Here is a 14,746-nt window from a genome sequence, read left to right on the forward strand (position 1 = left end):
AATTTTTCACTTTAATTCCATTTCTATGCAAAAAAGAGAGAAAATATTATGTAAAAAGATTTATTACATTCTTAATTCACATTTTATCAATGTACAACTCATGTTTAAATTCAAGTCATAAATTATAGCTATTAAGAACTAAGTGATTTTTATACAATAAATTTAGCAAAAAGAAACAATGGATGATCAATAAATGACTCGGATTTTCTGCTTAAAAACGGCCTTAAAAACTGAAATGCAACACAAGTCTAACATGAGAGGGAAACCCACAGAAAGACGATGACGGCTGAAATAGCACACAAAACAAGACGCGATCAGTATCCGATCCGCTTAGACACTTTTATTGGAGATCCCGTTTTATTCTCTGAAGTCCTGCGATGGTACTGACCACAGACAGGGGTCCAGACGTCCTCACGGACGGGCAGGCCTGCTAGTCCACACAGCGCTCAGGGTTCCCGGTGTTCTGCTAGACCAAGCGACAAGCCCCCAAACCCGCACGTGCTGGTTTGCAGGGCTTCACTCCACAACACGCGCGCACACGCTCTAAGAAGTTCTAGGTACTTTATTTTCCTCTCCACAAAGCGTGTCTTTACAATCATCCCCCACCTTGCAGGTCATCTAGAGAAGAACGAGTTAATACAAGAATCGTGTCCTTCAGAAAATTCTGCATTTGTTATTCGGGAGTGCACGCGTTATCCCCGGTTACGAGCGTCCGACAGACCGCCTGTCGCACAGTTGCATTGCGACACGGCAGCCAGTGAAGTGTGTAAGTGAAGTCTGCGAGTGAAATGTTGAGTCTGGAGGTCGAGCACCGTCCCGCAGTGTGCAGAGCGAGATGTTGAACAGGTTTGACTCAAAGGGAGAATCATTCGCTTCCTTCACCCCAAACTCTCTGAGCCATTAGGACGAGATCACAGTTTTATATTGAATCCGCGAATCGTGAGTTTTTTCCCCTTTTGGACAAAGGCACTACCGGTAACACTCCCACCGGCTATGCGCGCACATCTGCCATTCTCCAAACCTTAACGTACCAACCGAAGAATACAAATACGCAAAAACAAACCAAAAAAAAAACCCCGTTTGCCACAAATATTAAAAATGGAATATTCACTTAAACAAGGCCCCATTCTGAGGCCCCTGGGACAGGAGGGAGGGGCCAGTGGCCAAGGTCAGCTTTACACTGAGGCTGGGGAACAGTAGCATCCAGGGCTGTGTGTGTGCGTGTGTGTGCTGTCAGAGGGCAAATGAGAGTGACACTTAGGCTGGAGGAAGAGAAAGCCGAGTGGGGTCAAGTTCCCAGATTTTAAAGTGTAGGTTTAAAAGCCTCTAAATGCTAGTGGGCTGCATCTAAAACTACCCGCCTCCCCACCCCCCAGAGCAGAGTGTCAGTGGGCTGAGCAAAGGAGACTGCTGGAACTCCGCCAGCAAAGCTGAGCCAGAGATTTTAAAACGCGTCTGACACGTCTACGCAACATTCACTTTACTACACCAGCTACGTTCTACTGTTCCTGCGCTGAACACACACTCACACACCAAATTATTCTAAATAAATCTATGTAGTTTGTGTTTCATTTTAGAGTGAAGTTTTGTTTAATTAACACCAACACAGAGAGGTCAAGCTAACGACTTCCGCAACATTGTCCACATGCACAGACACATGCCCAAAAACGGCAGCCGCAGCACAGGGGCACGCGACAGCTGCGCACGACAAAACTGGTTGATGGACTCAGGAACACTGGTTAGCACGCTACGCTAAAAGCGTTTTCGGCGTCCGCCTTTGGACCTTCCCTGCAGTTGGTCAGGTGATGCGAAATTGCCGCTAATGACTGCCATAAAAACCAACCTTTAAAAAAAAAATAATCACGTTTTACACAAGACAGGCCAAGTATACATAATGTATTACTTCTCGTTCCTGAGGGCGTGTCACAAATCCGCACTAGGAGAGCACGGTCACATCCCAATCCACGGCACTGTCTACGTCACCTTCGGTCAGCCTCGGGCTCCAATAACAGCCGAGCGCCGCTGCTTTGGTGGAGTTAACACAGGTAGGTAGTGTGTGTAGACCACCACCCAGCAGCCTGTGTTTGAAAGCAGAAAACAAGGGGCTGGCGTACACGCTAGTGTCTTTTACCCTTCTGGGAGGGAGCATGAAAGGGGTTGTGGGATTTGGAGTCCTATAGTGTTGCGTGCAGGATTGTAAATGAACTGCTGGTCTGCTTGTGACACTTCACATCTACCACTACCTCCTTCTATCCCTACACATTTCGCTCTCGCTCGCTCGCTCTCTCTCTCGTCCGCCTGCCCGCGGTGCCGTCCGGACTCTAGCCCTTGGTGGAGTCTGGGAAGGCAAGTTCGCTGCCAAACACCTCCCTGTAGAGCGGAGGGAAGTTGAAGGCTGTTTCAGGGTGGAGAAGGCGGAAAAACTCCAGCTTGTCAATATGGAGGTTACAGATGGACTTCATCGTGGGCAGCTTAGCTACCATCTACAAATGAGAGAGAGAGAGAGATTCAGACCATGCAGCTACAGTGATGTAGCCAACACACCCCACAGCTTCTCCCAAAACTATTTACAAACACAGAGACATAAGGACGATACCCCTGTCCACATACATATAAAAAGACAAAAGGGGAGACTAAATTAAATAAGACGTGTCAACATAAGACAGCAGTCACCTTGGCCAGTTTCTCCTCTCCAGCGCCCCCTCTGGTCAGACAGCGCTGCAGCGCCACATAGACCTTCTCCTGAAGCTGCCGAACTTGGTGTCTGTGTGTAAGCCAAGGTCGGTCTGTGGGAACACGCAGGGGAAGTCACTCCTCAACACACTTAAACCCCACTCGCACCTGTCCCCCTGCCCAACGCTATGCCCGTGTGTCCCGGCGGCCGTGCAGACCTGGAGCGAAGAGAACGGCTGCGCTGAACAGGGCCATCTCCTCCTCGCTGAGCTGCAGATGGCTCATGGACCCGGCCAGGTCGTACACCGCGTTCACCAGGTCGTCACAACCTGCAGTGCACGCCAGAGATCAGTCACATTGCCGTCGGTTACTGCTCAGCTCCCAGAAACGCATCGCCGCACACCAGACGCGGTCACGTGGCTCGCGGAGGGGCCGATTTGAGTGCTGAATCAGGCGTTATACAGCAGAGAACTGGATAAACCCTCAAAAAGGGAACTAGGTAGGCCACAAGGAGGAAGAAGAGGAGGGCAGAGTTAGCTGACTGCAACGCCCCGCGCGCTGAACCCGGGCATGTGACATCAAATCACAGGCCTCATCGAGACAGGAATTAACACAGAACAGGGCATACGGGTTTGAAATGTATACCAAAGAAAAGGAAAAACACAAAACAAAAACTGACTGTTAGGACAGTGTGTGCTGTCAGCAGACGTTAGTGGAAACCCAGTAGGCCGACACCTCGCAGTGTGTCAACAAAAACAACCAAACAAAACAACAGAAAAACTCAAGCGCATCAGTTCCAGAAGTTGGCCTCAGCTGTATGTGACGTACCGAGAGCCTTGAAGAGCTCAGTACTGGCGAACTTCCCATCGAAGAAGAGCGTGTGGCTGACAGGGTTATAGGTCCTGCATGTCCGTACCAGCAACACAGGCAGGACTCCTGCAGAGGACGGGGAGACAGACACACTTACAAAACAGGGGCAAACCCACACTGATGCTTTATTGATGAATGTAAACACACACAAAGGTATTGTCAACAATGTGTGTGTTGATAATGGCTCTGGGGGAAAAAGACAAGTGGTTTGTTTTGACCTAAATTAAAATTGGGTAAAAAGTTCTGAACACAACGGACAAGGGAACACAAAGTGAGAGGAAGAAGAGAAACAGTAAAAGAGAGAGAGAGAGATAGTGAGAGAGAGAGAGAGAGAGAGTGTGAATGAGAGAGAGAGATAGTGAGAGAGACAGAGAGAATGAGAGAGAGAGACAGAGAGAATGAGAGAGAGAGAGATTAGCAACTGTCAGAACAAAAGCGGACGACTGTTGTGATGATGTCACTGCTCCTTGCGTGACTGTTCATAGTGTGATGGTGCATTTCAAATGGACAGCATGTAAATGAATAATTTGTGTGTTTATATGTGCAGGAATATCTCCATACATCCCAGATCTCGTTAGAGAACTATTCTGAACAAAGTACCACCTTGTGGTCTGTGTCTTGCTCAAACCTTTGTTCCACCTTAAATGGTGTGGCTGTTCTTTCAGATTTAATTCTTCTGTTTCACCTTAAATCTCAATTTCCTCTTCCAAGAAAAGACGACTTCAGCTTCGTAAACAATGCAGCACGTTTGAAAACAGAAACGCGATCTGCGCGTCAGATGGCAGACCGAGCGTACGCGATGTGCCGCGTGCTGCTTTTAGCTGTCCATCTCGTCATTTCTGCTACTGCTGTTCATGGGCAAGCGTCACGTGTCCCGTCTCACTGGCCTGGACGACTTTTGGCCAATTATCCAAGCTAAGCTGTCTAAACCACGTGCAGCAACAAATGAAAATAAAATTAAAATATGTTAGTTGCTGTAGTATCATCTGTCATGAAACACTGAGGTAAAGAACTGCTTAAATCCTCTGGAAGACATGTTACATGCGTGTACGAGAGTGTGTGGTGTGTGAGTGAGAGTGAGAGACACACAGACAGAGAGACAGAGAGAGACAGAGAGAGGAGCAGAGGGTCCTGTACAGTGCTGTGATCACCCTGTGGCAATGCCATGCGCTAACCTCCTTTGAGGAGGACGATCTGGTCATTCTGACACAGCTCCATGAATCCCACGATATGCTTGGCAAACTCCACCACGTACTGGATGGCGTTGGTGATGTGGACCACACACTGCTGCCACATCACCTCGGTAGCCTGCGCACGAACCAGCAGAGAGCACAGGTCAGGCTCACGAGCGTGTTAGCCCAGCCGCTGCTTCCAGAAGCCCAGAGCCCGTACGTCACGTCTGCGTGAAGATCACAGACCCAGAGTACAGGCTCGCCTGTAACTGACTGACAGATGGTGGGGTCCTGGCCTCGCCTTCTAAATTCCACCCTTATTTGAATATTGAGGATGTCCGTTAGACGGACTCTCAAATCTCTGCTCATCGGTTCCCATTTACTGCGGCAATGGTTCTAGGTTTACGTGAAGGGTTAAGGATCCAGACCCTGTTCTGGTAGGCACGTGTTTCCTCGGCTGTGTAGATAGTCCAGGATAGACGCTTCAACTCCTCTGGAGTGTACTGACTCGTCTCCATGTGAGACTTCACTATGCTCTGGGTGATACGCTCTACAAAGCACACACACACACACACACACACACACACACACACACACACCCCAACATGCTTGAGTCATTAAACTGACGCAGTGAAGTCCTGTAGATATCCAACACTAGCACTGTAACTCAACACCTCTGTAGTGCATGTTTTTATAATTTTGCATGACACGTGAACACTTGGTGATGTTTAACTCTGAAGTCATGGCTTCCATGCCACTGAAGTCACGCCTGAGGGAGAAACGCACCATCACAACAGCAAACATAGACGACGACAACCAAACACATTCGGAATTATTTGGACCAGCTACAATATTGCAGCAGAATGGTGGGCTAGAAGGGGGGGGGGGGGTCTTCACACTCCAGAGAGGTTAACGAATCAGTCAAGGAATGTGCATTAGATTACAGGCAATTTAAAAACAACCCACACCACTTCAATTCTCTGCTTCTACCTACTTTTGCCTTCTTTATTCATCTTAGAATGAAAGTTCTCCTATGAAAGAGCTACAATAAAGATGACCTCGCTGTGCTTACATCTCCACCCTCTACGGGGTGGAGTCCTACACAGAGGGAGGACATGTGGAGTGTGCGCACGCGTGTGTGTCGTTTAGCTGACCTATCTCGAGCAATGAGCAGCTGTCCGGCAGGCCGTGTAGCAGCGAGCGTGTGTATAGGCCCATCTCCACCTCCTGCAGGGGCCGGTGGTCACGTCTGACGTGGGGTCCATCGCCACACTCCGCCCCGCTCTGCTCCGGAGAGCTCTGGGGGGAGGAGCCATTCCCTCTGCAGCCCCCCAGCGGCTCCAGGGTGCCATACTCACTGGCGCCCTCTGGTGTACGGGGAAAATCGAACGGCAGGCCGTCGGGCAAGGCGCCGACGTCGTCGAAGTCGCTGGGGGCGGAGCTGGAGCTGCGGCTGTAGGCTCTCCCGTGCACGCTGCCGCTCGGCTCCGCCCCCGCTCGGGGCAGGACGGGAGCGACCCCTAGGTCACCTTCGTGCTCCTGTGACTGCTGATGCTTCTGGACCTCAGCATACAGGCTGGCACGCTGCTTCTTGGACATGCGACCAAACTTCACCGCTGACGGGGACGAAGAAAAGGGTGGTCGGGGAAAAAAAAAAAGAAAGAAAGAGAAAGAGAGAGAGAGAGTGAGCATTTGTCCTCCTGGTTATGGTACCTGACTTGTAATCGGAAGGTTGTTGGTTCAAGCTCCACCACTGCCAAATTGCCACTGTTGGGCCCCTGAGCAAGACCCTTAACCCTCAATTACTCAAGTTGTACTCGGTCATGACTAAGTTGCTTTGGATGACAGCGTCAGCTAAAGCCGTAGATGTGAATGCTGGTTATAAAGGCGCAGAGGTGCACAGGCAGGGAAGGTATATACTACAGAAGCAGGGCAGTCTGGTTCCATCAGATCAGATATGCAGGAGCAGCCAACAACAGCCAACACACGAACACGAGACTAGACGAGGATGAAACTCTTCATGCTCGACCGGTTTCCCTCGTTTGATGCCACTATATTATAATGAGGGCAACTTCCTCCTCTCTCTGTCTGTCAGTCATTCATACGAGGAAGCTGGTGGCGGAGCTGTGGGCGGGGCCTGTCATGGGGGCGGGGTCTTACCGTCACGGCTCATGCCCAGTGCCAGGCACTTCTGCAAGCGACAGTGCTGGCAGCGGTTCCGGCTGGTCCGGTCGATGGGGCAGTTCCTCTGTCGAGAGCACGAGTACATGGCGTTGTTCTGTTGACTGCGACGGAAGAAACCCTGCGGAGGGCGCATGAGAGACGGAGAGTTTCAGACCCGCGGCTAAACACTCCTAACTGAGGGAACAGGCTGGGAACGTGACCGTCGTGTTAAGGCAGCAATGCTGGATTCTCTGGGTCACTTGGAACCAAGAAAGCTTTTGGCTCTTATACTGGGAGGATTCAGAGCTTGAGAAAGGCAACGCTGCATCAGACAGACGTGCTGCTCAACTGGGAGGAACAAAGTGAAAACTCTGAGACGTGGGGGAGCAGATTACAACAGAACCGTAATCCCTCTTCATTCCAAATTACGCAGTCCAACAGAACAGAGCAGGGCGTTCCCAGTCCAGCCCGGGAGCGAATCCCAGACCTCCCACAGCACCCATCAGAGGGCGCATCAGGGCCAAACACCAGTGCGTTGACACCTGGACTGGCAACCCATGCACCGTTTACAATAAAATAATCCTAATAGTGTAATATAACAATTGAATGCATGAAATGTATTTGCATGAATGAACAGATTTTTGGGGGATCCTGGTGCAGATTACTGAAGTCTCATTGTGTAACAGACGATGTGGAGTGGGTCACGTTACCTTGCACCCTTCACACGTGATCACGCCGTAGTGAATACCAGATGACTTGTCCCCACAGATCTTACAAGGGATCACCTCAATTTGAGCTGAGAGCACAAGAGAGAGAGAGAGCGCGCAAGAAAGAGCAAGAGAGAGAGAGAGAGAGAGAGAGAGAGAGAGAGAGGGATGCATAAAATCAAACAGTACCAACGCAGTTCCACAGCAGAGAAGCTGAAGGCTCAGTGAGCAACATCACAGCTGTGCCACTGGAGTGTAGAGTTCTCATGCTGGGAGCGTCGGGTCTGGGCTGGGCTGGCCGACACCGGGGTCTGAGCCACTGATCCTTGACTGCTGTGCGAGTGCGCTATGGCTGGGAGATTACTCTGGATACATTCCTTGGCTCCTTCTTGAAGCCAGGAGATTTAGTTACGAAAGAAGAGCCGTCCCACATAACGTGGGGTCTTCTAGATGTGGGAGAGCTTACGAAAACTGCCCTCACTAACCCCCCGTTACCGAGCACATCCTTGTGAATTTGATTTCTTAAAAGGTTGTGTGGTGACGCAAGATGTTAGGCAACACCTAATTTACCCCAATTTAATTTATCTAACCTTTCGGTGGGTAAGAGAACACTTATGCTTCAGTGCTCAGCTGACGGAGGGAAAGAACGTCCAGGTGTCAACCCAGTGAGGGAGGGAGGGAGAGAGAGAGAGAGAGAGAGAGAGAGAGAGAGAGACAGAGAGACAGAGAGAGCTAACGCTGGATACAGAACCACAGCTCTCCCTCTCTCAGAAATGTACTCAACATGAGTGACGTCCTCTAACCAGAGCTCCAGACAAACACACGCACACGTACTGTAAAATGGTAAACGGTCTCTCCCTTTCTCTCTCATCAATCTCTTTCAACCCCAAACAAACCCTCCTTCTCCCCGTCCTGCCACGTTATATAACCACTGCCTGGACACGCTCCACAAACACACTCGCGCAGGGAGGGTCGCCCTAGCAACACTGTGACGAGCATCTCCCTGGTCAACCCCTCACTGGCTGCCTGTGCCAAAACTCTCGCCTCTGACTGGTCAGCTCACACAACCCTCATGGGTCCCCCCCACCACCCAACACACCCCCCCCTCCACAGTTGGGGGCAGGGCATGATCCTCCATCGCACCTGTCTGCTTTTTCATCAGTGACAGACTCGAGATGCAGGTCAGTAACTTTTTTTCTTCTTCTCGATACTTCGCAATGAAAACAGACAGAGTTGTATGGCTCTTATGTAAGGGCAGGAGGAAGGAGATCTGGTGGTATGGATTTACAGTAACTCAGCCGTGCTCTTGACTTGTGACAGCGTGCCATGAATGGCTGAAGTGCCATCATAAAACTATTTTTAAAGTGATGGCTTCCCAGCAGGACTCAGGAATGATGTTATGAACAGACCTCAGTCAGCCAAACCGCGCATGCACGCACACACCACAGCTGCTTCCTTGATAGAAAGGGTTACGCAGCAATACACTGTGGCTAAACGTATAAGATTAGATAAACAGACAGACTGAGCTCAGTGTACGTAAGGAAGATTAATATACTGAGATGCTTTGTTTTGTAAAAGTGTTCAAAAACATGTTGTTAAAAATATAACTGACACTATGCCAGATAGTGCATTCCTAATGAAGACTGCACATCTTTTGCACATTATAACTTTGTTACCTACTGAGGTGTAGTGTAAATGCAAGTGTGACGTGTTTGACTGCTGTTATCTGCGTGAGCCCTCGTAACCTGCAGGCAGATGCACCTCACTTGTCAACGTCTCCACTCTCCTTCCTCAAAAGGACAACGAGAAAGACCGCATACAAGCGCTCAGTGCTCATCAACATTCAAGTGAATTATGACATCTCTCAACAGCATAGCAAGAGGACCACGCTGGCAAACGTGTGCGGCCACGCCGGACCCATCCATGCCCCAGGTGCTCTCTGCTTCCTGACCCAGTCAGAACCTGCTTACGCTGTTAAGTCTTGGTAGGTGGAGCAAATATAAACCTACTCACACGAGCCACAACCACCCCGGAGGAGGTCGCGCCGAAGAACTCATTAAGGTGAGATTTAGCAGCTCTGTGTTTATCGGCTGTGGTATGGTAAGTAATCTCTTCAGCCCTGGCTACACGCAGGCTGTAAAGGGACCCAGGACTTTGGCCTCTTCGCTCCCTTATCCAAACAAGGCAGACGGAGCTCCCAAGGCCCCGTTTACGCTGCACTTTGGACAGGACAGGAGCCCGCAGAGCTCACGTGGACGTGCCACAACCGGAGCCCGGCTTCTCCCGAAGCTCAGCGCTGCTCTACACCATCCACACACCACCAGAGACCCACATGGTCACAGTGGGCTTTCCCAGTGCAAGTCTGCAGGGAATGGTAGGAAGTGATTGTACGGAAGTGCAGTCAGAGATGTTCACCGCCACCGCACAGCTCAGAAAGCAAGCGACATTTGTAACGTGGACCGTCTGTATTTATACGGCATGTCAACAGATGTCAGCGTCATCTCCGAGGAAAGGCACAAGAGTGAGGTACGCTCCTGCTCTTTCCGGGGCAACGATCCCATTCTCAGATCAGACGGTCGGCCTTCGTCACATCTCTTCTTTCCAGATGCCACTGTTACATAATTCCCAGAACTTTCCACAACATTTCCAACATTCCCAACAGCCCCATGTGCTTGTGTTCCGCTTTCTCCATTAAACAAATGATACGGTTGCACCTCCGTCTCGTAGTTCCCAACATCCTGTCTCGTTCAGCTGCCAGGCTCTCGGACATCTCCCTCAAAATTCGTTCAAAGTGTCCGTGCTCATACCGGCGGTTCCTGTGACCAAAGGCCACGTCTGGAAGTGGGCGTTCACTCATCCGGAAACAGAAGTCGGAAGAAATCGTACAAAATCACATTGCGGGACACACTCTCCTTCTGCAAATGGGAAACGTGTGCAATCACCTCCATGCGGGCATGTCTGGGCCATGCCTACGAGCCTCACGGGTTCGCTGAGGGCCAGACCTGCGAGTGCCAGCGTTGGGCTGGAAGGTGTGGCGCTCTGGCACCATCAGCGGTTTTACACACAATCCTTCTCAACGTGATGAAAGTACAAGAAGCTCCAAAGTTCTTCATAAACATCCGCACTTAGCACAGCGCTAACTGGAGGCAGTGGTAACTCAGACTGTGACTTGGAATCAGAAGGTTGCTGGTTCAAGTCCCACCACAGCCAAGTTGACACTGATGGGCCCCTGAGCAAGACCCTTAACCCTCAAGCTGTACTCAGTCCGAACTGTAAGTCGCTTTGGATTAAAGTGTCAGCTAAATGCTGTGCATGGACAAAAAAATAACTCATTATTGTACAGTTTTAGCAGTGGAAATGTTTATACTCACTGTGCCATTTCTGACACTAAAACAACAAAAAAAGTTTACATCTAATACACCTACTAACAACCAAGTTGTGTTAATGATTAAAAACTAAGCTTGGTAAAGTAAGATGGTGGAATGACACCGCTGGGTCTCTTTAAATATGCACAGTAGGAGTAAGTGATTCTTCAGCGCAAGTAACGCCACCGGGCTGAAACAGCAGAGAAGGTGGCCACTGACGCTTGGTTTTTATCTTGATGTGTGTTGGCGTTGGATAAGTCACCTTCTCCACTAATGGAGTCTCGGTGACTACTTTACCCCCCACCCCCAACCTCCTAGACCACTTTTCCAGTCTAATTAAACTGTCATTTGGAAAAAAGAAGAAAGAAAGAAAGAAAAAAAAAAAAAAGAGTTTGAAATGTAATCTGACAACAACGAAAGGCAGCAGGGAGCGGCACATTCTGCGCCTGGGAACAAACACTAGAAGAGCCCCACCCCCAGAGCCCAAGAGGACACACGCCAAAGACGGACGCTCGGCCCGCCTGAGCCGTGGTGACAGAGGAAAGAAGCAGACAGTTGGGTGTCCCCTCGCAGCCACCGTAGCAGCGGCTCACGCCGCTGACAGGGGACGGACGTGGGACCTCCAAACGTGGCCGGCATCCCCACCGCACGTGCACGGCCAGACGAGCACCTGCTGCACAGCCGCGCGTCAGGCTCTGTCACCTGTGGCCTTGAGGCTTTTATGAGCTGAAGTGATCTGCACGACTTTGACAATTTAAGAAGTTATTTTATTTTGACAATAAGGTAGAATGTGCAACGTTTGCCAAGGATAAAGTTCCACATACTGGACACCATTGGGCAGGAGTCCAAAAAAAAGCCTCCAAGCCAAAATGATTAAATCAGAACTGTCTGTGAATTTCAGTAATGCGTTTGGTAAGTGTAGCCAAGAGTAGTGTTTGTACTTCCAGCAAGGTGGCCAAACCTTTTAATTCACCTTACGCACCTGACCATTCTCATCTTATTTCCTCGTTTTCCCCACAATAAATTCACTAACAAGCAAGTCAATGAAATAAGCAAATGCGCTCGTGACCACGTTGGCACTCAAATGCACTCCGATTATATTCACGCGGACACCCGCGAGCCATGGTTCACCGTAGGGGCGCTGTTTCACCAGACGGTTTTACTCTGCTAAGCTTTAACCAAACAAGAAGCATTTAGCACGTTCAGCTGTGGGTTTTTTTGTTGTTTTTTTTTTGCAGAACGGTGCGTTTTAAACGCACCAGACGATTCAAATGCAACAGAGACGAACGAAAAGCCTTTGACGCTCCAAAACAACAAGGCGGTTATTTTGAGGCAGTTTAAAGAAGTTCAGGAACAATCCGTTAAAAGAATCGTAATCAGCACGTTTCGCGTTCTTGGTGCCGTTTAAAGGTAACGTGAAAATGACGTCAGTATCCAGCTGAATGCGCGTTCAGTCCCAACTCCTGCACACTGAACTTCGCTTCCACCACCAGCTCCCGTTTCGCCTGCTGAAGGGGAAAGTTACACTGCATTTCACTAAACGCTCTCTGAAGAAGCCGTGCACTGGGGAAAGGTTTAACTCGGCGGGTGCAAATGTCATCTTGGATGTCGCGGATTGTCGTGACACTCCAGACGCCAGTAGTTAATCCGTCGGTTGTTTTATTGGTGCTAGGTTCGCTTCAGCTAGCTACTCCGCAAAGATCGAGCCAAGTAACGTTAAAGCACGCGCGACACTTCTGGTGACGGTAACAAACGTGAACCTGGAAACTCGACTCACCTCTCATTCTGCTGCTGGGGTTCTATTATCTGGAAACAGCGCAACTCCGGAGCATCTGAACGAAGGCAAATGGTGAAATCAAATGAAACGTTAAAGCTCCAAAAATGGAGCAGTTTAAAGGAATTCACATAGGTTTGCGGATACGCATCCAAATAGTAAATTCGGTGTTTCCGAATTTGGACTTAATCCCGGTTGCTTAATCCCGTTGTTTGCTTTTTGCACGAAGGCGTGTGTCGTATCTTCTCCACCGCTGAGAGCTGTTTTCGTTCCCTCGCGCTCGCTCTGTCACACTCACTCGATCACTAACCTACTTTCAGCGCGTGGACTCTCACATGATTCGCTACACAGGCACGCCTCGTGCCCCAAGCAAGCTGCGGCGCGCGCTCCTGCTCACGCGCTTTAAGGAGGCGCCGTGCGCTCGCGCGTGTGGGAAACCGTGGCAGCGTGTCACCGTGTCGTGGGAATCTCGCGCGTCCTGTGCCGTCGTTTGTTTGCGTGATGGTGGCTGAGGCGTTGTAGACGATCTCTTTCGGTTCCTGTCTTTGCATGAAAGTGAAAACCGGCTGCTTGGAAAAATGTCGAATGCAAGTTTGTTCAGTCGTCGGGATGAGATCAAGGAGGCTTGAACCATTTAACCGTTGTTCCGTTTTCTAAGCATATAACTTTTTTTCGTAGGACACAATTTTAATGTGTTTCGTCTAACATATTAACATTAAAGTATAACATGCTAAATGTAATGAGAAATGACAGTCACAGTATTTAAAGGCATTACATTTCAAACAAACAAAAAAAAAAACAAAAACGTAATGCACAAAATATAATTTTTTACAATTTCTCAACCCAACTGTTTGGTTTGGTCTAAATTCCTCTATGCACCATATATGCAAATAAAACAACAACTTTACAGCAGTTAAGTGTTCTCATACAGTTTCCCACAGTGAAGACACAACTCGGCAGTGGGGCAGTTGTACCTGAGGCCATATACAGTGGGATGTTTACTGGATCTTTAGACATTGGCCACCTCCTTACACACAGGGAAACGTGAATAATTGTGGTTTATTACATCACACATGATGTTCAAAGGACTACAGACACTGAAGAAGACACAAATACCCCCGTGTTTACAAATCCCAATAACAACAAATTGCTCAGCCATCTAAACAATAACAACAACACACGCAGGTCTTCTGAAGGGTACTTGGCTCTGTTAGAAGAAGACGAGACCATGGATGCCTTTACGACTGAGGTCGGGCCGCAGTAGCGGTCTGATAAAGTGCTGATTAAAAACAACTGGCCACAAGTGTGAGTGGGTGAACAAGGGAGCAAGGGAGGAGAGAATTGAGAGCCTGCGATGTAACCTGTGAGTCTGTATTATGAAAGGACTAGAGATTATATTGGGTAGATTAGTGGAGCAAGACGGACACTGAGGCAGCTCCAGTGAACTCCAGTTCACTCCTCCTCCCAGTTTATTTGTGCCTCTTCTTTCTGTGTAGGTCCTCAGTGCAGCAGGTCTCTCCCTGTTCTTCCAGTGTTTCACATGTGCATGTGCTCTGAAATTCCCTACTTCCTGCGGAATGTTCAGTTCTGCCTTTGTGCCAAGCACATGGCCTCTGCGTGTACCTCCGTGCGTATCTCTGCATCTGTGTGTTTTGTGCTCCTTCAGGGACTTCCATCCATAAGCTACATTTTTTGCTCTTGCATCTTCACCCATGACATAGTACATATTTCTCGCCTTGTGTTTGGAGAGGAAAAAAAGCCCAAAGAACAAAGAAAGGCGCACAAGCATGCTAAGAAGACATAGCGGAAACTCCAGCCAGTGCAGGCAGAACCCACAGCAGAACTACAGCAGTACTACAGAAGTGAGATCATGGGGTTAGTTCCTTTCCCAAGCTTCTGCTCTTCTCTATTACCTTCATCTGGTCGTGCTCATCTTCCTCATTTAAAGGCAGCAGCTAACCCTCCTCCATGAGAGCATCTTCCTGTCTGTACTCCAGCACTTTCTCTCTTTTATGGGCTTTT

At 49.2% G+C, this 14,746-nt stretch overlaps 1 protein-coding gene across 1 annotated transcript; it reads right to left on the reverse strand.

The window, feature by feature from the left end:
- Positions 1-46: 46 nt before the first annotated feature.
- On the reverse strand, positions 47-13,074 carry rorca (RAR-related orphan receptor C a). Its single transcript, XM_035521975.1, has 10 exons — positions 12,728-13,074; positions 7,589-7,674; positions 6,876-7,017; positions 5,870-6,331; positions 5,144-5,265; positions 4,719-4,851; positions 3,502-3,609; positions 2,892-3,002; positions 2,674-2,786; positions 47-2,483 (listed from the first exon to the last, which is right to left on the reverse strand). The coding sequence occupies exons 1-10, from the start codon at positions 12,732-12,734 to the stop codon at positions 2,322-2,324; spliced, it is 1,446 nt and encodes a 481-aa protein (XP_035377868.1). The 5' UTR covers positions 12,735-13,074; the 3' UTR covers positions 47-2,321.
- Between the last annotated feature and the right edge of the window lie 1,672 nt (positions 13,075-14,746).

The sequence above is a fragment of the Electrophorus electricus genome, chromosome 23 (genome assembly GCF_013358815.1).
Source record: "Electrophorus electricus isolate fEleEle1 chromosome 23, fEleEle1.pri, whole genome shotgun sequence".
Lineage (NCBI taxonomy): Eukaryota > Metazoa > Chordata > Actinopteri > Gymnotiformes > Gymnotidae > Electrophorus > Electrophorus electricus.